Raw genomic sequence first — 25,866 nt, 5'->3', positions numbered from 1 at the left:
GTCAATATTTTTATGTTATATTTTATCTGTTTGTCTATATCACTACTTAATCCCTAAATATTAGTGCTACAGGCTACAGAAAAAGAATATCACTCACATATTTCAATTCAAGACCTACTCTGAACATATAACAGTTCTAGAAGCAAAACAATTTAACACATTATGAATAAATATGTCAAATAGGAACAGCAAGAGAAATAAAACAAATGCTTCTTTCTATTCAAATAAATTAGTTTAGGTCTTAGTACATAAAGCATTTCTTTACTTTAAAATGTAACTTTTAGTATAGATCTATGCCAGAAATACCAAGAGGTGTTTCTTGTTGCTGTTGTTGTTGTTTGGTTTCTTTTTATTTTTTAAATAAGGTCCAGATTTTAAATCTCTTTAAAAAACATGCACATGATTACTCTATTCTTGCGTGGCAACAATCTGTTGGAGCTGGGTGGCATTAGTCATTTTGAGATGGGACACATTCAATTAAATTCACCATAGTTCCCACTGGCCCTCTATATCCATTTACATTGTTATATTTGCCTTCTTGGCTCCACTGGGTAAGAGGCCTGGGACAATATTTAAGTTCATCTGTATAATTTAACATATGTATATCATTTAGTAAAACAAATATCTACATTTTTGGTATTTTGTAAAACCAAATATCACTGTGCATGAAAGATCATATTATGTTAACAGTGTCTTCTGAGAAATAAGAAGACACAGGGCACCAATTCACATTGACTGCTTCCACATGGATATATTAATAATAAATGAATGGGCCTCAAGTCCATCTGCATGGGGAAAGATTTGAAAACATAGTCTCATGAACTGCTTTAGACAAGTGGTTTTCATTACAGGCCCAACAGCCATCATTTTTATAACAAATTTTGAAATAAAATTTAATTCATTTTAAAATATTAATTTAAAATTTCAATTTAAATTCATTCTTAATTTTGAAATAAAAGTCATAGATTATGTACTCTACCTATAAACATAGTTTTATAAAGTCATTGTAATTTTAGTTTAAAGAAGAATTTTGAAAAGTAATATTTAATAAAATATGTATTGATAGGAAAATGATCAGCTATTTTTTGTCATAAAAGTTTGGATTCATAGGAGGGAAGATTAGAAGTCACTCTGTGCATGAAGTATGGGAAAATAAAGTGCAAAGAAACAGATGAACACTGGAATATTGTTGTATGAATAGAGGCAACATTACTACAGAATTATACACAAAATATAACACACTATGAAGTTTGTACACATGAGCTTCTAAACCAGGTGGAGCATTTTAAGGTGGTTCAAGACATAAAGCAATCCTTTGCTTTGAAAGGTATTTAACTTGTCTTGGGATTATTACTAAATCCTTTAGTGTCCCTCAATCTCAGTCATGACTGAAACCTCTTGACGAATGTCCCAGATGACCATACATTCACAAGTATGAGCAGAATTATTATAAAACATCAGACCAATCCAGGCTTTCAAGGAGACACTAAATGAAAAATGACAAAAATCAACTCATGTGAATTAGAAATAGAAAGGTAAGCCAAGTTTCTCTTAAAAATAAGAGTCAAATGTTCTGCTTGATTAACTTGATCCAGACTAGACTGGAGTTTGGTTTGAGTCTCTACCATGGACAATCTGCATTGAGCTGTGTGGTTTCCATGCCAAACACTCAGTGTCCTCCCATATGGAGTTGAAAACTGGATTAAAAATAAATAACTACCTCCTCTGGGTGTAGTGGGGATTCAAAGCAAATATATGTATATATTTTTAAGTGTTTAGTCCAATACCTAGAATAGAGTAAATCTTAATAAATCGTATAAAAAAGAAAGAAAAAGGTGGAAAAAGGAGGAAAAGAGGAGGAGGAAAAGAGAAGAAAGACAATGAAAAGTAACACAAATAAAACTTAAAAAAAAAAAAAACAGTAAAGCCCCCCCACCAAGAATTAAAGAAAATTTAAAACATTTAGAGAAAAAGGCAGTTCGAAAGCAAATCTCAGTGACTATATCTAGTATCTAGTTTTTAGCACAGCATATAGTGTAACAGATATTATTTCACAGACTATTGGAAACTGAATAAAGTCAAATTTATCTTTCTGCCAATACTTACTTTATGACAAATCATACTCCCTACCTCAGAAGATTATGATTTATCTTTAATTATAGCAAGTAAATGTAACATTATAATTAATATTATTGTGTCTTAAACATAATATATAAGTTATTTCCAGGGCAAATATATATATAAAAGGTGATATGTTCCTCCTTCCTAGTCTCTTGACAACATGAAACATGTTCTGAAGCCTTTCTCTTTCATCTTAGGAAGGCGTTAACATAAAGTTAATTGAGTAGATCTCAGATAGTTATGTATAGGCACATGTGTATTATGTATGTAATGTGTATGTGTATAGACAGATTTTGAAGGTGAATAATATGAGATATTATAAACAGAAAGCTTTTAGTAAATTAACAAAATGGTTTATTCCACTTAATTCTCATTATCTGCAGTCTTCTACTAACTAGATTTTGATAGGTTGAATCATTTGATTAAAATAGCTAGAGTATTTCTTTAAACTAATGGAAAGGAAAAATCTGTAATTAAATGAGGTTATACATTTCAAAATCAAATTTTCTGCTAAAAACAAATTTACTGTGACGTTGTCATTAAAAAGTTAATGCATGAAAGAATTCAAGGAAATATTCACTTTATAGCACAATACCACCCTTGCTAGAAATAAAGTAGACACTATTATTTTCTTATTTAGAATGGAAACTGCAGGCAAAATTCAGTGTTCTGGGTTATCATAGGATCTCCTTTCATGTTTTGTCATGTCTAACAATGCTCATGTGCGTATGCTGAGAGCAATAAAATGCTCACCAAATAAGCATACCCATGCTATGTCACAATCTAACACTAATAAGAAAGTGCTTAGATGATAGACTGTAATGATGATAGATAATGGGAAACAGATTATGAGTTTGGTGGAAAAAATAATGTGATTTCAATGGAACTGTGAAAATATGCTTCTCTCCCTTTATTCTGAGCTTTATTGGGTCACCAAACACACTCACAAGGGCATAGCATTCGTTTTCATGACCCTACATTTAGCTAGGAAAGTTCTCAATTTTAAAATATCATGGATTTCAAGTGACTTGATGGAACTCCCTAAGGTTGCTTTGAAGTCGGTAAGTGGGATTCTGTCAACTTATTTTATTTTATTTTTTATTTTTTTTTTTTTTAGCAATGCTAGACTTTTTTTTTTTTTAGTTTTTTATTTTTTAAATTTTAAAATCTTTAATTCTTACATGCATTCCCAAACATGAACCCCCCTCCCACCTCCCTCCCCATAACATCTTTCTGGGTCATCCCCATGCACCAGCCCCAAGCATGCTGCATCCTGCGTCAGACATAGACTGGCGATTCAATTCACATGATAGTATACATGTTAGAATGTCATTCTCCCAAATCATCCCACCCTCTCCCTCTCCCTCTGAGTCCAAAAGTCCGTTATACACATCTGTGTCTCTTTCCCTGTCTTGCATACAGGGTCGTCATTGCCATCTTCCTAAATTCCATATATATGTGTTAGTATACTGTATTGGTGTTTTTCTTTCTGGCTTATTTCACTCTGTATAATCGGCTCCAGTTTCATCCATCTCATCAGAACTGATTCAAATGAATTGTTTTTAACGGCTGAGTAATACTCCATTGTGTATATGTACCACAGCTTTCTTATTCATTCATCTGCTGATGGACATCTAGGTTGTTTCCATGTCCTGGCTATTATAAACAGTGCTGCGATGAACATTGGGGTACATGTGTCTCTTTCAATTCTGGTTTCCTTGGTGTGTATGCCCAGCAGTGGGATTGCTGGGTCATAAGGTAGTTCTATTTGCAATTTTTTAAGGAATCTCCACACTGTTCTCCATAGTGGCTGTACTAGTTTACATTCCCACCAACAGTGTAGGAGGGTTCCCTTTTCTCCACACCCTCTCCAGCATTTATTGCTTGCAGATTTTTGGATCGCAGCTATTCTGACTGGTGTGAAGTGGTACCTCATTGTGGTTTTGATTTGCATTTCTCTAATAATGAGTGATGTTGAGCATCTTTTCATGTGTTTGTTAGCCATCCGTATGTCTTCTTTGGAGAAATGTCTATTTAGTTCTTTGGCCCATTTTTTGATTGGGTCGTTTATTTTTCTGGAGTTGAGCTGCATAAGTTGCTTGTATATTTTTGAGATTAGTTGTTTGTCAGTTGCTTCATTTGCTATTATTTTCTCCCATTCAGAAGGCTGTCTTTTCACCTTGCTTATATTTTCCTTTGTTGTGCAGAAGCTTTTAATTTTAATTAGATCCCATTTGTTTATTTTTGCTTTTATTTCCAGAATTCTGGGAGGTGGATCATAGAGGATCCTGCTGTGATTTATGTCTGAGAGTGTTTTGCCTATGTTCTCCTCTAGGAGTTTTATAGTTTCTGATCTTACATTTAGATCTTTAATCCATTTTGAGTTTATTTTTGTGTGTGGTGTTAAGAAGTTAAGGAAACAATTCCATTCACCATTGCAATGAAAAGAATAAAATACTTAGGAATATATCTACCTAAAGAAACTAAAGACCTATATGTAGAAAACTATAAAACACTGATGAAAGAAATCAAAGAGGACACTAATAGATGGAGAAATATACCATGTTCATGGATTGGAAGAATCAATATAGTGAAAATGAGTATACTACCCAAAGCAATTTACAAATTCAATGCAATCCCTATCAAGCTACCAGCCACATTTTTCACAGAACTAGAACAAATAATTTCAAGATTTGTATGGAAATATAAAAAACCTCGAATAGCCAAAGCAATCTTGAGAAAGAAGAATGGAACTGGAGGAATCAACCTGCCTGACTTCAGGCTCTACTACAAAGCCACAGTCATCAAGACAGTATGGTACTGGCACAAAGACAGACATATAGATCAATGGAACAAAATAGAAAGCCCAAATCCACACACATATGGACACCTTATCTTTGACAAAGGAGGCAAGAATATACAATGGAGTAAAGACAATCTCTTTAACAAGTGGTGCTGGGAAAACTGGTCAACCACTTGTAAAAGAATGAAACTAGATCACTTTCTAACACCACACACAAAAATAAACTCAAAATGTCAACTTATTTTATGAGAGTCCTGAACCTCTAAATTAAGTATATAAAATTTCTGTGGTCCATTGGGTTTCATGTGAACAGTCTAGAATTTATTTCAATCCTGGCAACCTTTAGGTGTTATCAGTAAAAGTTTGGACTCACCCCACTATTGCATGTCTGCCCTGAACTTTGAGTGTTTCTCAGTAAAGCGAGAATATTTGATTATATTACTAGAGCTGTTCTTTGTATTGCTTTACAGCAAAAACAAATGTAGAAAGCTCATTCTACTACTGCAGAGCTGGCATTTCCCCTGCCTATGGAAATCTTTGCACATTAGAAAATTACAGCAACCAGAGTTTTCCCACACAATAATTTTGTGGCCCCATATTCACCAGAAGCATATATATTCATTCCATATATCTTCATTTTCAAATAGAGCAAATTTGCCAGAATATTTGAATTAGGCTTTAAGCTTTTGAAATGTATTCATGTCTCTTAAGGAAACTCTTAATTGTTTATGTGTGAATTACAGAGTCACTCATTTATAGTGTTTCCAAGCCTTTTATAACATGCCATGTTAAACTAATAGTACAGTATATAGATTATACTTCTTGATTTTTTACTTGGAAGTAGTCATTTCATCAAGCAAAGTTTTTTTTTGTTTTTTTTTTTTTGTTTTTACTTTTAAAAGATATGGGATTGTTCACAGTAAATGAACATGTTTATGAACCAAGCTAAGAGAGTCAGTACAAGGCAGTTTCAGAGATCAAGGTTGCTGAACTAATACTGAATTTCCAAAGGCTCTATTGACTGGATAAATAAAAGCCAGTGGATTCAGACTCAGATTCTTGGAAGACAGGCCTATGTATTTGTCAGAGGATTGCAGAACACCTTGACTGATAGCCTCCAATGGATCATGTATGCTAGGTTATATTCCTTATGAAAAAGAGGGTTCTCAGATACTGCTAAAACAACAGATATCCCAAATTCAGCTGATTGCTAAAGATGGATACAAACTTCTAAAAAGCCTCATTTGTTGATTCTAGAAGTTGGATCTTTCTTGAAGAAATAACCAATATATGGAATTTAATTTTTCTCTGAAGAGTATGTGTTAGTATGAGGTTTTTACTTGACCAGAATAGCATAGAACACCTTTTAAAGTAATAAAACCTAAAAAAATTTACTATATATTACTTAAGAAAATTGAAGGTAGTGCTTGAATTACTGAGAAATGTTGAATGTTATGTTTATATTTGGCTTAATATTTAAGTATGCATGGTCAACATGTTTAAATGAAAAATATTTTCCTAAGATGAAAACTTCTAAAAGAAATCCATCAACTATTTAATATTAAAGGTATTTTATATTTATTTTGGAAAGACAAGGCAATTATGTATCAATAACATTTGTTTAAAAATATATGTATACAGTAAGAGATGGTATTTTTAAAACTCCACAAAATGCACAACACTTTTTGAGTATTATTAAATTTATGGTAAATTTTATTTTCAAATGTTACTATAATTCATATAGATGGAAGCTAATAGCTCCTGTCCTATGACGGTAAACATAAATAAATCAGATAGGAGCAAGATTGCACTCATAATCAATGTGAAAATATAGAAAAAAATGTTTACATTCTGTATTTGGTTTTATCCTTCTTATGAAATTACAAGTTCTGTTAGCAGTTTAGTATGCTTTGAGAAGCACAAAAGTTAGTTATTCTCACTATAACATAATTTATTTGCAGAGTATATTTTCCCAGTTGAGAATAGACTTTTAAAGGCAAAATAAAATGGTTAATAAATGAAATTGCTATATGTGGAGATTTCTTCAGGAGAGTCAAATTTAACCATTCCTCTGGATCTAGAATAGCCTTCAATCAAAAATTTATATTGTGTCGTAAAAATGTCCTCAAAGTGCATTTTGATCCTCTTCTACATCTTGCATAGAAAAGTCTGGATAAAACATTGCTAAACTTCCTATTGGACTTTGCTGGTCGCTCAGTGGAATAGAATCCACCTGCCAGTGCAGGAAAAGGGGGTTCAATCCCTGGGTCAAGAAGTTCCCCTGGAGAAAGAAATGCAACCCACTCCAGTATTCTTGCCTGGGAAATCCCATGGACAGAAGAGCATGGTGGGCTACAGTCCCTGATGTCACAAAAGAGTTGGACAGAGCTTCAGTTCAGTTCAGTTCAGTCACTCAGTCGTGTCCGACTCTTTGTGACCCCATGAATTGCAGCACGCCAGGCCTCCCTGTCCATCACCATCTCCCAGAGTTCACTCAGACTCACGTCCATCGATTCAGTGATGCCATCCAGCCATCTCATCCTCTGTCATCCCCTTCTCCTCCTGCCCCCAACCCCTCCCAGCATCAGAATCTTTTCCAATGAGTCAACTCTTCGCATGAGGTGTCCAAAGTACTGGCGTTTCAGCTTTAGCATCATTCCTTCCAAAGAAATACCAGGGTTGATCTCCTTCAGAATGGAGTGGTTGGATCTCCTTGCAGGACACAGCTTAGGGACTAAACAACAACAACCTTCTTATTGCTAATTAAAGTTCAATTTGAATGGAATAATTGCTGACACATTTCTCATATTTTTCACTCCTTTATCTATTTTTAAATTTGACTTCATTTTTTTCTTGATTTTCTAGGGACCCTTACAATGCAATTGAAGCCATAGACCCAGAGAAACTGAATGTCTTTCGGACAGTCCGAGAGATAACAGGTAATTTTTTGTGTGAGTTTGTTGTGATATGAACTATGGGAATTTTAGTGTTTTGTTGAAATTATTACATAGTATTGGAATTTTTCGAAGCAAATTCTAGTTTTAAAAAAAGCATTATTTAAAATGATGAGTGTCTTAATTCCTTAGCATTTGTGTACGATTTGAAAACTGTAGAGCTAGAAAAATAAAATACCCTTGAAATTTTGGTGTTACTGTTTTTGAAAATGTCAGTGGGTCTTTGAACCCATGGTTGGTTGGTTTGTTTTTTTTCCTATTTAGTTTTCACAAGTACTGTTGAAAGTACAGTTGAAAGTACTGGTAGGATTCATTTAGCACATGTTTTTTGAGCACCGGATGTTTTCAGCACTGTCAGAATGGATGATATGGGGACTATAGACATGAATTAGGAATGAGCTTGCTATCAAAGAATGTAAAATCAAATGAGGAGGGTTAGGTATAAACATAAATGTCAGGATGCAAGACAGACAGCTGATGTTGTAAATGTACAGAGAAGATGGCAAAAGATTTTAGGAAAATTAAAGCAATATTTTTCTATGTATCTAGTTAGACTAAATATCTTTGCTTTTAGAAGAATGAATCCAATTAAGAATCATTTAAATCTTTATACTATACAGTGATATGATTCTGTGTCTGAAAACCACTCATTCTTCATGCTCATTATTTTGACATTCATTATCTATTGAGGATTGCAGTTCAGAAACTGTGGGTAAGACATTGAATCTTGGAAGAAAAAACATGAGATAGAATGGTTCAAAAATGGAAATAATTTTGTCCTTTTCTTGCCTTCCATTTTCATCATATCTCCAGAATAATTAAAATTAAACACTTACTAAGACAATGACATTCTGAATTTTTGTTATATCTATGTTTTGTAGGTTTCTTGAACATACAGTCATGGCCTCCAAACATGACCGACTTCAGTGTTTTTTCTAACTTGGTAACCATTGGTGGAAGAGTACTCTATAGGTAGGTGTATATGTAATATTAAAGTAATTTTAGTGTTTGGCAGGTATGGAGTACATGATGTGAAACATAAAACAGTAACTTCTTTTCAATCATATTTTATCATAATTAAAAGATAAGAGTTGAGTAACTTGGTAATGGTGTCAGTGTATGGGATACAAATGCTATTTTACCAGGAAGTTCTCATTTGGTGTCTGAATCTATCATTTGGACAAAGCATCATAGCACTGATGTTTTAGAAATTGGTTCACCACCCTGTATGCTGTACTGGTTAATAATGGACAGAAAATCAGGGCTCAGAAGTTTTTATTGTTCTAAAGTTCTAATGTCAGTATATTTATTCATATAATAAAAATATGTTTTATTTATTAAGCCACTGCTTTTATTTTACTTTAGAATTTGTCTGCATGAAATTGTTATTTATGAACAGTTAAATGTTGATTTATATAAGGTGACTTAGACTTAATTTTTCTACTTAAATCTGAAAGATGTCAAAAATCAATACTGTCATCAAATACTCTATAATTATAGTTCACAGAAAGTCCATTGAATTAAATAGATATATCTAGAAGAGGTTCTAAAATATAAATGTAATAAAAAAGGATAGTGCTCTGTGGAACCAATTTTTGCTATCCATTGAATAAAATATTATAAATCTCAGTCAAAGCATTGTTATGCTCATCGTGAATATAATTGTAATCAACAATTAGGGGTGGTCATGATGGGAAGAAAGAATTGAGAGGGCGAATTACATCCCAGTTTGGTACACACACACATTATATAAACGTGTATTATAGTTCATCTTGCATTTATATATATAAAATACATGCAAAAAATCTGAGTATATAAAAGTAAAGCAAGTTTAGATTTATAAGGAAGCAAAAGGGGAACAGCTTTGATCTTTGAAATATAAAATAATACTCATAAGTTGATTGAGATTTGGGAAACAGTTATTCTTTAGAGAATGAAGAAAGAATTTAATTACAAAGTTGACCATGTTGAAATGAAAACAGCATACTTGAGATGATAATTTGTTTCCACAGTGTAGTTGTTACTTAACTTTTAGAAATGCTTTCTCATTTATCCAAGTCTTCTGAGCATTTTTTTAAAGTTTTAGTTTAATTTTATTCTTCTCTTTAATTTTTGACATCTTCTCTCTGTATATATTTTTCAACTATTATAATTATATTTTGGTTTCTGAGGTATAAATTAAAGCTAAATATCCATAGTCATTTCCTGTGATATGTACCCTCTGAAAGTGTGTCTAAATTTATTTAATAGAGTAGAATTAATATCTTATTTTGGATAGGTGAACAATCACCCTTTCAACATGTATTTAATTATTTAGTCTTTTCCAGGATTTCATTCTTGATGAATTTAGATTGAGAAAGGCAGTGAGTAGATATGTCAGTGGTACATATGTAGACAGAAATAGAGATATCACTGATACTCATATTTCTAAAAGATGGGCTTTTTTGAGAGGTGGGTCAAATCATTACTTTTGAAAGTGTCAGTGTATAGCGTTGTAAAGAAATAATGTTTGGATTACAGGTTCATTTATTTAATCTTTTTTATGCTCTATTAACATTCTTTTGGGAGTAAGATATGACAACCATATTTTACTTGAATAATGCATGTCATGGCCAGAAAACAATTACTGTTGTTTCATTTTTTTCCCCTCCCCTCCCTTTAGTGGCCTTTCCTTGCTTATCCTCAAGCAACAGGGCATCACTTCTCTACAATTCCAGTCCTTGAAAGAAATCAGTGCGGGGAACATCTATATCACTGACAACAGCAATCTGTGCTATTATCATACCATTAACTGGACAACACTGTTCAGCACAGTCAACCAAAGGATAGTGATTCGGGACAATAGGAAAGCTGAAAACTGTAGTAAGTACATTACCCAGACAATAAAACCTAGAAACTTTAAACATTTTTTAAAATATTCTACACTGTATAAAACAATTAAAAATGATAGGTCAGGATTGTCCTTTTTTCCTCAACACTTAAAAAAGGTTGGTATAAAATAATCAAATGGGTGACTTTTATAACATATTGCATGTTTTCATTATGTATTTCATGTTCTCAAATTTTGCCTAATCTTAAGAACCTCCTGTAGAGATTTAGATTCAACAGGTGTAAGTGGAAACTGGGAATCTAAATATTTAATAGGTGTCCCAGGTACTTCCTCAATTCCAATCAATTTGTGGAAATCCACTCTTAAGTTTTCTGTTTACTTTTTGTTTCAATGAATTTGGTGACATAGAAAAGCAAAATATTTGCCATTTAGAGGTGGTGGGGATAAAAGGACATTTTCTTTTGAAATGTGTAAAAATGCTCTTCTAAAAGTTTGTCATTCAAGAAATAAGTTCATTTCATAAATTTGTTTTTATAGTCATGGAGTTTTCTTTTTTCATTTATTCTACTAAATATTATTTTCCCCATCATTTCTTTGTCACACAGAAGCAAATAGTGTTTTCATGAGTACATAATTAAGCCATTCCCATCTTATACTTTGATATTCTAATGATTAATACTTAATTCTTCCCTGTTTTTCTTCTTAGCAATACTTTCTTCTACATCCTATAGGTGACACACTATGAATATAGTACTAATTTACTTATGATAAATATAAAATAAAAATACTTAGAATTCAAATGATCTGTTAACAGATGTATGTTCTTATTGAGGTCATGATAGATCAGTGCTTTTTAAAAGTTTCATTCCTTATTTTTCTGTTAGGAAGTCTTCTTGCTTCTTTGATCTCAACATCATAACAATCACAAGGGTATACATAGATAATGATTAAGTTCATTAAGCATCCTAATGAATAGTACAGGACACATTAAGAAAATGTAAACTCTGAAGAAGTTAACATGACTTAAATTTACCAGGTTATGTGGTCAATTGATTATTTATCTGTATCCCACCTTGTTCCAGAAATGGTTTAAGCCAGTTTAGATTAGCAATTTTTATAAAACATAACATAATTTGTGAGGAATTCACACTTTAGTTCTCTTGGATCCTTAAATATATTTTCCAGAGAAAATAGATCTACTTCAACATGATTTCAACATGTAATTCTGGTTTTGAGTGAACTTAAGTTCTTATATATTCTTCTGTTCCTCATAGAATCAAGAAATATAAAATCGTATTATGTATCAAAATATACATATCCACATTGAATGAGATTTATCCTTATATTGAGCCTAGATTGTTTCCTTGGTTTTATATATTTCTGATTCCTGACAGAATCCTTGCTCTTTTTTTCTGTAATACCTAAGTTTTTTATCCCACATTGCTATACGTGTTTTTGTACATGCCCCAGACAAAATAGATTATCCATGGAAGTGAGATAGAATATTTTTCAACACTAACATAAATATTTCTCTAAGTCAGAATTATACTCTCATTTTTCTCTTTGAAATTCTTTGTACACTGTTTGAAATTTTTGCTTTTGAAAAAAATTTTAGTACACTGTTTGAAAATTTTGTTTTTAAAAAACAAAACAGAATGAAAATAAAGCAATAGTATTACTAGCTTTCAAAAGTAAGATTTAACCATGAAAAGAAAACCTGAAGAAAAAAATAAAAGAGCCAGAGAAAAACATTCTTCTTTGACTCATTTAATCATTTTTCAAGTCCTTTCTTTTACATTTTGTAAACCTGAGTAAAAAACAAATGGGAAAAGAAAATGCAGAAAGAAACTAGCTATAAAAAAGCAAGATAGGAAAAAGTTATGCAATTATTCCTTATTTCTTTAAGACTTCTAAAATTTCCAAACAACCAAAAGAAGATTAATAATAGTAACCTAAAATTTAACATGTTCTTCAGCTTTCAGCATTATATCTCTTGGACATTTAGCCACTTTTAAAACCGTGAACATATTTTATTGTTCTGTAGAGTTATAGTTGACTTAACAGTTTGAGGAAGAAATGAAACAGTTTGAAGAAAGCAGCTTTGTGGTGCTATAAATAAAATTAAGCTTTTTTTTTTTCATTTTTAACATCTTAGAGTGAAAAATGTTTGCATGAAATCCATTTATCAAAATTTGGGCTTCGGTCTCATAGTACATTGGATCCAGCATTCTTAGAAATGTAATTATCCTATAAAATTGACCTCAGAGGTGTTGCTGATGTTTAAACTGAGCCTGCAATGACTGCCCACATGGGATTGAGACCATTTTATTACCCACAGTATTATCTGCAAGTTCAGTTAAATTCAGTTCAGTCTATTAGTTGTATCTAACTCTTTGCGACCCCATGAATCGCAGCACGCCAGGCCTCCCTGTCCATCACCAACTCCTGGAGTTTATGCAAACTCTTGCCCATCGAGTCGGTGATGCCATCCAGCCATCTCATCTTGTCATCCCCTTCTCCTCCTGCCCTCAATCCCTCCCAGCATCAGAGTCTTTTCCAGTGAGTCAACTCTTCACATGAGGTGGCTGAAGTATTGGAGTTTCAGCTTTAATAGCAGTCCTTCCAAAGAACACACAGGACTGATCTCCTTTAGAACACACAGGACTGATCTCCTTTAGGATGGACTGGTTGGATCTCCTTGCAGTCCAAGGGACTCTCAAGAGTCTTCTCCAACACAACAGTTTCAAAAGCATCAATTCTTCAGCACTCAGCTTTCTTCACAGTCCAACTCTTACATCCATACATGACCACTGGAAAAACCATAGCCTTTACTAGATGGGCTTCTGTTGGCAAAGTAAGGTCTCTGCTTTTTAATATGCTATCTAGGTTGGTCATAACTTTTCTTCCAAGGAGTAAGCATCTTTTCATTTCATGGCTGCAATCACCATCTGCAGTGATTTTGGAACCCCCCAAAATAAAGTCTGACACTGTTTCCACTGTTTCCCCATCTATTTGCCATGAAGTTATGGGACCAGATGCCATGATCTTAGTTTTCTGAATGTTGAGCTTTAAGTACCTGCAAGTGGGTAAACTTAAATATTGTTTCATTTTAAATTGTAGATACTGCATTTTTAAACATTCTTTCTTAGTATACCACACACGAGATACACACAAGCACATATACATATTCATTGCAAGACGAATACACAGACATGCAGCATAAGGTATGTATTTATATACTCACACAGCACATATACATACATGTACACTACCCTAGAACTCATACGCAGGCATGCACACAGATAAATGCACATACCTACCATCACCATAAAATACGCTCATCTAAATCTATATATCAGCTTGGTAGCTTAAAAGGAAAAAAAACAGTCATGATTTTTAAGTTATTTTTTTAGTTCAACATGACTTAAAACAGTAATGACAATAAAAGAAAAACTTCACCTCATCTGTATAGTGTGTAACTTGAGCAGTCTTAATCTTTTAAGTCAAAAATTTCAAAGTAGACTTTATGGTTTGACGAGATTGAGAGAAACACCAGGGTATGAAAAGCTGGAACATTTTTTTTGCCTCCTTTATTTTTACGGTTTGGGGACAAAACAGTGCTAGTTGGAAGGAGACTTAGACTAAGTATATAATAATATTTGAGGTTTCTGTAAATAATTAAGCATAAAGATTTTAACAGTAGAATATAAACAATGAAGACATAAATATTAACCAAACTTTCATAATCTAGTTACATTTGAACTGATACACCTCCATTTTAAAATTATTTGCATGAATGCACTGAAACCCAACATAAAGAGAGAAGCCATATTCAATAATTACTTTTAAAAATGGAAATAATTTAATTTTTCTAATTATAATAGTATTTTATTATCATTAGAATATAAAACAATAGACATATAAAATAATACATACTTTTTGTAAATAGATAAATAATAAAACATTTGCTTAGAAGCCATAATGATTAAAACTATGCTCCTGGCATGAAAATAGACATATAGATCAGTGGAATAGAATCAAGACTCCAGAAATAAAACCACATGTAAGTTTAACTAATATTTAATAAGGATGACAAGAATATTAAATAAGAAAAGGATAATTGATCAGTAAATTAAAATGGGAAAATAATGATAATCACATGCAAAAGAAAGAAATTGCACCCCTATATTATACTACTCACAAAAATGAACTCAAAAAAGATTAAGGACTTAAACATAAGCCCCAAACCACAATATTCCTAGAAGAAACACTGAAGATTGTAGGTTCCTTGACACTGGTTTTGGTAATGACTTTATGGATATGACACTGAAAGCAGAATCAACAAAAGCAAAAATAAGTGGGACTACATCAAACTAAAAAGTTTATGCATAGCCAAAAGAACAACAAAAGCAATCAACAAAATGTAAAGCCAAACTGTCTAATTGGAGAAAATATTTGCAAGTCATGTATCTGATAAGGCCTTAATACAAGCATATATAAAAGTATATAAAGAACTAAAAAACTGAATAACAAACAATCTGGTGTGAAAATGTGCAGAGAATGTGAACAGATGTTTCTCTAAAGAAGACATGCAAATAGCAACAAGTCATGAAAAGGTGCTCAACACTCAACGTCACTAATCAGTGTGTGTAAGTCACTTCAGTTGTGTCTGACATTTTTCGGCCCTATGGACTGTAATCCGCCAGGCTCCTCTCTCCATGGGATTCTCCAGACAAGAATACTAAAGTGGCTTGCCAGTTTCTTCTCTAGGGGATATTCCTGACTCAGGGGTAGAGCCCATGTTTCTTACTTATCCTGCATCGGCAGGCAGGTTCTTTACCACTAGCGCCACCTGGGGGTAGGGACGTGTTAATGCAAATTGAAACCACAATGAGACACCAATTTCTGTTAGAATTACTACTATCAAAAAGCAAAGAGATAACAAGTGCTGGTGAGGGTGTGGAGAAAAGGGACCTCTAGTACACTGTTGGAGTGAATGTAATTGAGGCAGTCATGATGGAAAATGGTACAGAAATTCCTCAAAAAATCAAAAATAAAATTATTATACCTAGCAATTTCACTTCTCTGCGTCCTCATGTTCATTGCAGCACTATTCACAATAGCCAAGATATGGAAACAATGTGTCTGTCAACAGTTGACTGTATAAAGCATATGTTGCGTGTATATAGATTGATATATACACACAGTGGCATATTCAGCCATAAAAAAGAAGAAAATCCTTCCATATGTGGCAACATAGGTAGACCTTCAGGACATCAATATTAAGTGGATTAAGTTAGACAGAGAATGACAAATATTGTATGACAGCAGTTTCATGCAGAATCTAAAACCATTAAACTCACAGAAACAGGGAGTAGAATGATGGTTGCCAGAATCTGAGGAGTAGTGGAAATAGTAAGGTACTGATCAAAGTGTACAAACTTTATAAGTTCTGGAGATCTAAGGTTCAGTTCAGGTGCTCAGTCATGTCTGACTCTTTGTGACGCCATGGATTGCAACATGCCAGGCTTCCCTGTCCATCACCAAATCCTGGAGTTTATCTTAACTCATGTCCATTAAGTCGGTGATGCCATCCAACCATTTCATCCTCTGTCGTCCCCTTCTCCTCCCACTTCAATCTTTCTCAGCATCAGGGTTTTTTCAAATGAGTCACTTCCTCTCATCAGGTGGCCAAAGTATTGGAGCTTCAGCTTCAGTATCAGTCCTTCCAATGAATATTTAGGACTGATTTACTTTAGGATGGACTGGTTGAATCTCCTTGCTGTCCAAGGGACTCTGAAGAGTCTTCCCCAACACCACAGTTCAAAAGCATTAGTTCCTCGGTGCTCAGCTTTCTTTATAGACCAATTCTTACATCCATACGTGACTACTGGATCTAAGGTACAGAATAGCAACTATAGTTAACAAAACTCTATTTTATATTTGAAAGTTGCAATGGGAGTAGAGATTTTGTGTTTCCACCACCACAACAACAAAATAGTAATTATGTGACGTGAAGGATATATTATATTAACTTATGGTGATCAACACTTATATGTGTATCAAATCACATTGTACACCTTTAATTTAAGCAATGTTAGAAGACTAAAAACTTTATCTTAGTAAATCTGTAAAAAATAAAACATGATCATAATTGTGCAAACTTTAAGTCTTTTGATATAGTGAAAATAAACATAATTAAAAGAAAAGAAAACAGTTTATTAGCTCACAGAACTGGGAAGTGCAAGGGGGATCTTCCTTCAGGTACAGATGGCTGCAGGGATTAAACATTACCATGACTCAATTCTTCAACATTGCCTGATTCTGCTTTCTTAATAGGTCAGCTCTCTTTCTTCATTAGTTGCATTGACTACAACCATGAAATTAAAAGACACTTACTCCTTGGAAGGAAAGTTATGACCAACCTAGAGAGCGTATTAAAAAGCAGAGACATTACTTTGTCAACAAAGGTCTGTCTAGTCAAGGCTCTGGTTTTTCCAGTAGTCATGTATAGATGTGAGAGTTGGACTATAAAGAAAGCTGAGCGCTGAGGAACTAATGCTTTTGAACTGTGACGTTGGAGAAGACTCTTCAGAGTCCCTTGGACTGCAAGGAGATCCAACCAGTCCATCCTAAAAGAGATCAGTCCCGGCTGTTCACTGGAAGGACTGATGTTGAAGCTGAAATTCCAATACTTTGTCCACCTGATGCGAAGAGCCGACTCATTTGAATAGACCCTGATGCTGGGAATGATTAGGGAAGGAGGAGAAGGGGATGACAGAGGATGAGATGGTTGGACGGCATCACCGACTCAATGGACATGGGTTTGGGTAAACTCCAGCAGTTGGTGATGGACAGGGAAGCCTGGCATGCTGCAGTTCATGGGGTCACAAAGAGTTGGACATGACTGAGCGACTGAACTGAACCATGTGTACAACGGATAGCTAGTGGAAAACTGCTGTATAACATAGGGAGCTCAGCTCGGTGCTCTGTGATGACCTAGAGGGTTGGGATGGGGCTTGGCTCAAGAAGGAGGAAGTGTGTGTATACTTTTAGCTGATTCACATTGTGTGTACAGCAGAAACTAACAGACATTGTAAATCTTCATCCTCCAATTAAAGAAGAAATATTTAGAAGTCACTAAAAATCTTTATCCCTGCCCAGAGTATTCTCCAGGATTATGAGTATGGGTAAAATAGCCCTACTTTCTCTCTCTCAACATCTGTGTTGTGGAAAGAACCCTGACTGACCCTGCTTGGGTCAAATATGCCTATCTCTGGACAGTTCAACTATTTTCTCTCTCCCACCAACTATTCGAATATGTTTTTAAGTCAGTCCCTTCAAAGCATTTGAAGTGATATTTTATAGAAAGTGTTAGTTGCTCAATCATGTCCAACTCTTTGGGCCAAAGGACTGTATGTAGCCCTCCAGCTTCCTCTGTCCATGGAATGCTCCAGGCGTGAATACTAAGAGGGTACCCATTCCTTTCTACAGGGAATTTTTCTGACCCAGGGGCCAAACCCATGTCTCCTACTTTGCAAGCAGATTCTTTACCATCTGTGCCACCAGGGAGGCCTCATAATTTCTCTGCTTAAATCCTTTCATTAATTTCCTACAGGTCTTTTGCCAAAGCGGAAAAGCCTTTAAATGGCCAATAGTTCCTACATACTCTGGACATTGTTCACCTCAGTGGCTCATCAGATATTCCTTTTCCACTCAATGTGCAAGTCCAGTCAGTTTTGTGAAAGCTTAATCTATTCCCTGCTCAGACTGTTAATGGCTAGATTTGTAAAACCCAATTTTCCCCAGACCTCTCTGCCTTAATAATTTTTATTTATCCTTCTCATCTCAGATTGTTGTCCCTCTTTCTGTGGGCTGACCTTATGACACCTACCCATTAGGTTAGGAAAATCATTATATTTTCTTTATATATAGATAGATAGATAGAGATTGCTTATATATATATATATAAAGAATTATTTATCTAGTGCTGTCTTCTTAACTGGGCTGTAAGCACTACATAACACAATATGTATGCTATTTCATATGTCCTTTATACCCCCATTTCTTAGCAGTGTCCAGCCTAAACTAAGAAGTTTCTCAACAAATACTTCTAAAAGTAAACACGTGGGTATACTTGTATGTTTCTACATTTCTCTTAAGGACATTTACTGAGGGCATAGATAAATTAAAAACTCTGCATTATATACTATAATATATAGTATATATTAATAATATGATATCTAATCAGAGAGATCGATGTTATTATTTACTTACAGATAAGTAATATGTAAATAATTGCCCAAGGCTGCATGGCTAGTCATAGAGTAAGGATTTGATCTATGTTGATCCAATCAGAAAAAAAATGAACTATGACAACTAAATCATCTTTTTCAGCTTTCATAAAAATGATTAATGGTATCTGCCCAAAGACATTCCAAGTCAAACCCATGCCTCTACATATGGTAGGTAGTGTAAACAGCATATGTAGGTGGTCTTGTACAGTGAAAAAGAAGATATTATTTCTGCCTTTGTGCTTGCAGACAGGTACTTCATTTCAGTGTTTTGAGCTAATCCATTTACTTTCACACATAGCAAGATCCATTATTTAAGCTTGACTCTATGTTAATGAAAGCAAGCTCAATATTCTCTGTAAAGGTCAAAATAATAAGCACATTATTATCTCTCCAATATTTTAATAGACAGATACAAATAAGATGTTATAATGAAAAAAAAATTTTTGCAGCTTCCAAAAAAAAAGAAGTTAAAGGTTGCCTAATGGCTACATTGCTAAGCTGCAAGCCACCGAAAAGGCCTTTTACGCCTTCCTTTGGGACTATCACCCTGGAGGGTCAGAGGGCTGTTGAATTCTTGGTACTGATTGAAAACTTCTTTTCTCTTAAGAATTTCAAAGTAGTTTCCTTGGTCTTTTGTTCTGTGCTTTGTGGAGATGTTTCCCAAGGTTTCACTCAGTAGAGTGACTTTTGGAAAGAGTCTGAGAAGAAAGTAATTATTATGATTTCCTACTTATTATTGCTTTGCTCCAATAGATACTGTTTCCCAGATTCAAAGCTGCTCTGAAATTGAGCATCTGAATACCGACTAAGAAAAGTAGTAGGTAAAGAAAAGAAGGTAGGAGTCTGAGTGATGCTAATACTCTCTTCTTTAACTAATGTCAAAGGAGAGAACAGAAAATCGAAGGAGAAGGGACAAGAATGAGAGTAATTTTTTCAAGCCCCCCAGAATGAATGTGAATAGGTAAAATAAATAGATCAAGGAATTGATGGACTATCATGAAATGGGCAGCACAAAGGTGTACTGATGGTTTTATCAACACCCTAAAGGAAGAAACTGAAAGCATATTTAAGGCTTGGACAGAAGTTGATATACAAAGAATGTGAGACATTGATTATATTTTCTACAAGGATAGGAAAGGGAGAGATTCATGATATTCTGCAGTATGATTTTGAATATAATCTGTTTATCTTTGCAAGTTGCTTTTATAATACAGCTATTGATTTTTTTTTCCTTAAGGTTTCTTCTGATAATTATATTTATACCATAAGCAAGTACATACAAAATTTGTATATAAATGTATGTATGTATGTGTCAGAATATGAAACACTCTATCAGTAACCTTAAAATGTCTCAATGCTTATAAAATGGGCATTCGATCATAATATTTTAGTATCTCTGATCTTTTACTCCTTTCTAATCTTCATCTGTTGTATAAAATTTGATTTTACACATTTATATTCAGTCAGCTTGATTGAACTCTCTTTCTTATTCCTTATACCTTTATAAATTAATGGGAAGTTACTTGTACATCTAGGAATCAGTGATATGAGACTTATGTTAAGATTTCCTTTCTACAGACATTTATTTTATACAGTGAAAGAGCCCTCTTTCTCTGCATTGTAAATGAATCAGGAGAGACCTCTTGCTTTTTGTTAAAATCAGTATAACAGCTAAACTGTCAGCCTTTCCTGAGTAAAATATCAAATCATTCAATTTTTGAATAATTTCCCCAAAAGATGAGAAGAATAGTTTCAGCATATGCTATCTTAAGACATAGAATCAGTTAAGCGAAGTCCACAAACTTTGTAAGTCAGCTAAAATAGTTAATATTATGAGAACAACATTCCTTTAAGTTTCAAGAAAACACTGTGTATAGTCACTGTTTCTTCAGATTATCTTTTAAAATTGTTTTAATGTCTACTGCAAACACAAACTATATCATTAAAATAGCAAATTAAAAATTTATGTAGCTCAGAAGCCAAAAGCAAGAGATAAAATGAAAGAATAAAGAATTTGATTTTACAAAATATGTCATGAAAAAGAGAAAAAATGGGAAGAGGATAGTTTGGATAAATAGTAAAATCGATGATTTTTAACTACAATGATCATAGTAAAGGTAATTTGTTACATACCCTAAGAGCTGGCTCATTGGGAAAGACTCTGATGCTGGGGAAGACTGAGGGTGAGAGGAGGAGAGGACAACAGAGGATGAAATTCCTGGATGGTATCACTGACTCAACAGACATAAGTATGAGTGGAATCCAGGAGATAATGAAGGACAGGGAAACCTGATGTGCTGCAGTTCATGGAGTTTCAAAGAGTTGGACACAACTTAGCAACTGAACAACAACAACCCTAATTAAAGGCAGAGGTTGTCAGATCAGATTAAAAAGGCAATACCCAACTGTATGCTGCCTACAGTACATAGACTTCAATCATAAAGACATATATATTAAAGGTGAGAAAATACACCCTGAGAGATAGATCAATAGACATAGATCAATAGATCAATAGAAAAGTCAAGAAATATGAATAGACCTGCAAGTATGAGGACAACTGATTTTAAACAAATATGCAAAGATAATTTACTGGAAAAGGGATTGCATTTTCAACAAATGGTACTGGAAAAATTGAATATCTACATGCCAAAAAAAGAAAAAGATAGTATCTGTGTTGGTGAATTTTATGTGTCAACTTGACTGAGTCATGGTTTCCCCAAGTATTTAGTTAAACATTATTTGTGGATGTGTTTAGAAGAGTGTTTCTGGATGAGATTAATATTTGAATTGGTGGACTGAGTGAAATGAAGTGGATAGGTATATTCTAATTCATTTAAGACTAAAAAGGACATACTTAGTCTCTCTGCCTGACTCCTGAACTGGTGCATTAGTCTTCTTCTGCCCTTAGACTGAGACTTAAAATGTCTGTGCTTCTGGTTCTAAAGCTCAGACTAAAACTGTATTGTAGGCTTTTCAGGGTCTTCATAGCCTCTTGATAAGAGTGAAAGAGGAGAGTGAAAACACTGGCTTAAAAGTAAACATTCACAAAACTAAGATCATGGTATGTGGTCCCATCACCAGATGGCAAAAAGATGGGGAAACAATGGAAACAGTGACAGACTTTATTTTCTTGGGTTCCAAAATCACTGCAAATGGTGACTGCAGCCATGAAATTAAAAGACACTTGCTCTTTGAAAGAAAAGCTATGACCAACCTAGAAAACAGAGGTCCATCTAGTCAAAGTTGTGGTTTTTCCAGTGGTCATGTATGGATGTGAGAGTTGGACCATAAGGAAAGCTGAGTGCTGAAGAATTTATGCTTTTGAACTGTAGTGTTGGAGAAGACTCTTGAGAGTCCCTTGGACTACAGGGAGATCCAACCAGTCAATCCTAAAGGAAATCAGTCCTGAAGGACTGATGCTGAAGCTGAAACTCCAATGTTTTGGCCACCTGATGCGAAGAACTGACTCATTGGGAAAGACCCTGATGCTGGGAAAGATTGAAGGCAGGAGGAAAAGGGGATGACAGAAGATGAGATGGTTCAATGGCATCACCAACTCGATGGACATGAGTTTGAGCAAGCTCTGGGAGTTGGTGATGGACAGGAAAGCCTGGCGTGCTGCAGTCCATGGGATCTCAAAGAGTCAGACATGACTGAGCGACTGAACTGAACTGACTGGGTCTTCAACTTGTAAACAGCAGACAGACTTCACAGCCTCTATAACTGTGTGAAACAATTTCTTATATCAAAGTATATAAAATATGTAGATACAGATATGAATATACCTATTTATTCTGTTTTTCTTCAGAATCCTTACTAATGCAGTATAATTTGCAAACTAACTATAAATGGGCTATATGGGCAAAAACCCATCAAACTTATAAAGGGAACTGTTGAACAAAATTTTTGTTACTTTGGTTTAGACAAAAAATTTTAGATATAATGCCCAAAGTACAATTTATAAAAGATAAAATTGATAAGTTGCACTTCACCAATATTTTAAAATATGTACTTTTCAAAAGAGTGATAAGTAAATAAAAAGTTAAGACTAAGACAGGGAGAAAACATTTGCAGAATCTATAAAGAACTCTGGATGCTCAATAGTAAGAAACCAATCAATCCAATATAAAATGAGCAGAAAATTCAGTGCCACTTCATCAAAGAAGATAGCAAGTAAGCACATTAAAAAATGTTCAATATCTTTAATCATCCAGAAAATGTGAATCAAATCCATAACGAGATTCCACTACATATTAGGAAGGCTAAAATTAAACAGGCTAGCTATACCAAGTATTGGTAAAGATGTGAGGAAACTTCAGTTCACAAGTTGAATTTGTTGGTATGGAGAATGTAAAATGCTACAATATTTTGAAAAATTATCTGATAGTTTCTTTAAAAAAATTAACCCTCTGCCTACCATATTATCCACCCATTTCATTCCAAAAATGAATAAATAAATAAATAAAATGAAAGTGTATGTGTAAACAAATGTGCACATGGATGTTCATAGTAGCTAAATTTTTAATAGCCACAAGTGGGAAACAATCTAAATGTCTAGCATTACGTGACTGGTTTAAAAATGTTCTATATGCATACAATGGGATATACTGAGTAATAAAAATGAATAAATATTGATACATGTAACAACATGGATAAATCTCGAAGTAATTATTCTGAGTTAAAGAAATTACCTAAAAAAGATAACATACTGCATATTTCTATTTACATAAAATTCTAGTTAATACAAACTAATGCAAAATTATTTATTTTTTCCACTTTTAATATTTGTTGTTTTATGATAATTATCACTTGTTCTATTTCTGCATGAATTTCTTATATGAAATTGAAGCCAAAATGTTTGTTGTATCAGTGGAGCAAAGGGTTGGCTTTAGAAAGACATGTTCTGTTCCTTACCTTAACTGGAATGTTAATTTCTGTCACTCTCCCTCCCTAGAATTTTGATAGAGGTAAGAGGCATTTGTTCACCATTATGAAAGATGCAATGGTGCTATCTACATACAGTGACTGGGGCTCTGCGCTAGGGAAATACGGAGGATAGGGTGAGCCGTAGTGACTAGATAGGCAGACAGACGTCTGCCACAGATCTCTTTCACAACGACTCCTTTAGAAATAGCTTTACTTAGGAAGATTCATATTAACATGGTTAGTTTGGACACAGGCTTCTGTTTTATTTCCCCTTGATTTTGGTGTTTTTCAGCTGCTGAAGGAATGGTGTGCAACCATCTCTGTTCAAATGATGGGTGTTGGGGACCTGGGCCAGACCAGTGCTTGTCATGCCGTCGCTTCAGCAGGGGAAGGACGTGCATAGAGTCTTGTAACCTCTATGACGGGTAAGGCATCTTATGTCATCTTTATCTCATGAGCTTTGAGGTATTGATTGGTTCAGATATTAAAATGATCAAAGAGTGGTAAAATTTCAGAATATGTGTGCTGGCCAAGACGTTTAAGGAGAGTTTGTGTGGCATAAAGAAAAAAACATAAAAAGGAATTGTTTTAAGAAGGAATAATTTTGAGTAAACAGATAGGTCAAAATGCATACTGACTATTGTGTATATATTTTTTAAAGTATATAAATATGGGTAATTCTTAATAGATTATAGAAATTTATACCTCTCCAAATTGAAAAATGTTTCTATTTTCTTTATGAAGGACATTATGATAAGTAATATTTCCTCTCATATGTGTCAACAATTTTTTTTCTCTTGTTTTCCTATTAATTTTCATCTGGAATGACTGCATAACTTTTTATTTTTTTTCCATTTGGATTGTGAGGCTATTTGATTGTGTATTGGGAACAACACACATTTCTATGTTTCAGACAAGCACAAAGCCTTATAGAAAAATTACCTTTGTATTTTCTAGTTGAAAAGGTTTTCTGAAAGTGCTTTGTCACTTTCTAAAGATAACCTAAGCTGTATTTTAAATCAAGTATTTTAAATTCCATCTATAATACTGCAACAATCAAATTGACAACAATAAAACCTAGTATATACCTCGTTGTGTGGCATTTCATATACTCATAAAATCACTTTAACCTAACATACCATTTCATGCATCACAGTTGTCCTTCATTAGTACTAAAATAAAAATTTTAGTACTGTCCCTGAGTCAAATTTCCTTATATTGCTCACTGAACAGGTTTTCAAGGGTTTGTAAAACCGTAGTTTTGAAGTTCTTTCTTCTGTCTTATAAATTGTCCCTATTTTAACAACCGTTTTCATAATCTCAGATAACATTGTATTTTTGCATTTTACATTAGAAGGATAAAAACCAAAGGATCTCAATAATAGTGATATGTCTCTTCTTTGAAAGATGACCAAGACCAATTCCCTCCATGAATTTAGGAAAAAATACTAAAATTAAAAGTTTAAATGTATAATCACTTTAAAAAAGTTATTTAATAGTTTGAGATGGTGATGATGATTGTACAAGTCTGTGGATATATTAAAATAGCATTGAATTGTGTACTTTCAATAAAGAACTGCATGATATATGAATTATATCTTAATAAAGATAGCATCCAAATAAAGGATTTAATAGTTTTATCAGGAAAATTCGACTTGAAACTTTGTAGAGCACAATCAACTCATAAAGTTGTTAATGAATAGCAAATTATTTGCTACTTGCCTCATTGAATTGAATTGTATTAATGCTTGTTCATATTATTATGAAAGAAAGATATTTTCTGTACATAAAATACTTCAGATAATCATGCTTCTTTGTGTGTATAGCAATTGATGCCATTAAAATGGAACTAACAGACTTTAATTCTATTAAGATACTGTTACAATAAAAGTTTATTGAATATGTATGTGCATTTCTAGGGAGGGAATAGATTCT

The 25,866-nt window shown here is 33.7% G+C and overlaps 1 protein-coding gene across 2 annotated transcripts in view; it reads left to right on the top strand.

Moving 5' to 3' along the window:
* ERBB4 (erb-b2 receptor tyrosine kinase 4) overlaps positions 1 to 25,866 on the top strand; it is a 1,302,405-nt gene that overhangs the window by 968,502 nt on the left and 308,037 nt on the right. For both annotated transcript variants that reach the window (XM_069578247.1, XM_069578248.1), the window contains exons 10-13: positions 7,790 to 7,863; positions 8,760 to 8,850; positions 10,541 to 10,740; positions 24,224 to 24,356. In XM_069578247.1, the coding sequence (XP_069434348.1) occupies positions 7,790 to 7,863; positions 8,760 to 8,850; positions 10,541 to 10,740; positions 24,224 to 24,356 (498 nt within the window). The remainder of the gene's footprint in view (positions 1 to 7,789; positions 7,864 to 8,759; positions 8,851 to 10,540; positions 10,741 to 24,223; positions 24,357 to 25,866) is intronic.

This window comes from Ovis canadensis, chromosome 2 (assembly GCF_042477335.2).
Source record: "Ovis canadensis isolate MfBH-ARS-UI-01 breed Bighorn chromosome 2, ARS-UI_OviCan_v2, whole genome shotgun sequence".
Lineage (NCBI taxonomy): Eukaryota > Metazoa > Chordata > Mammalia > Artiodactyla > Bovidae > Ovis > Ovis canadensis.
The sequence above is the reverse complement of the archived record's forward strand: the minus strand, read 5'-3'. Positions and strand labels throughout refer to the sequence as shown.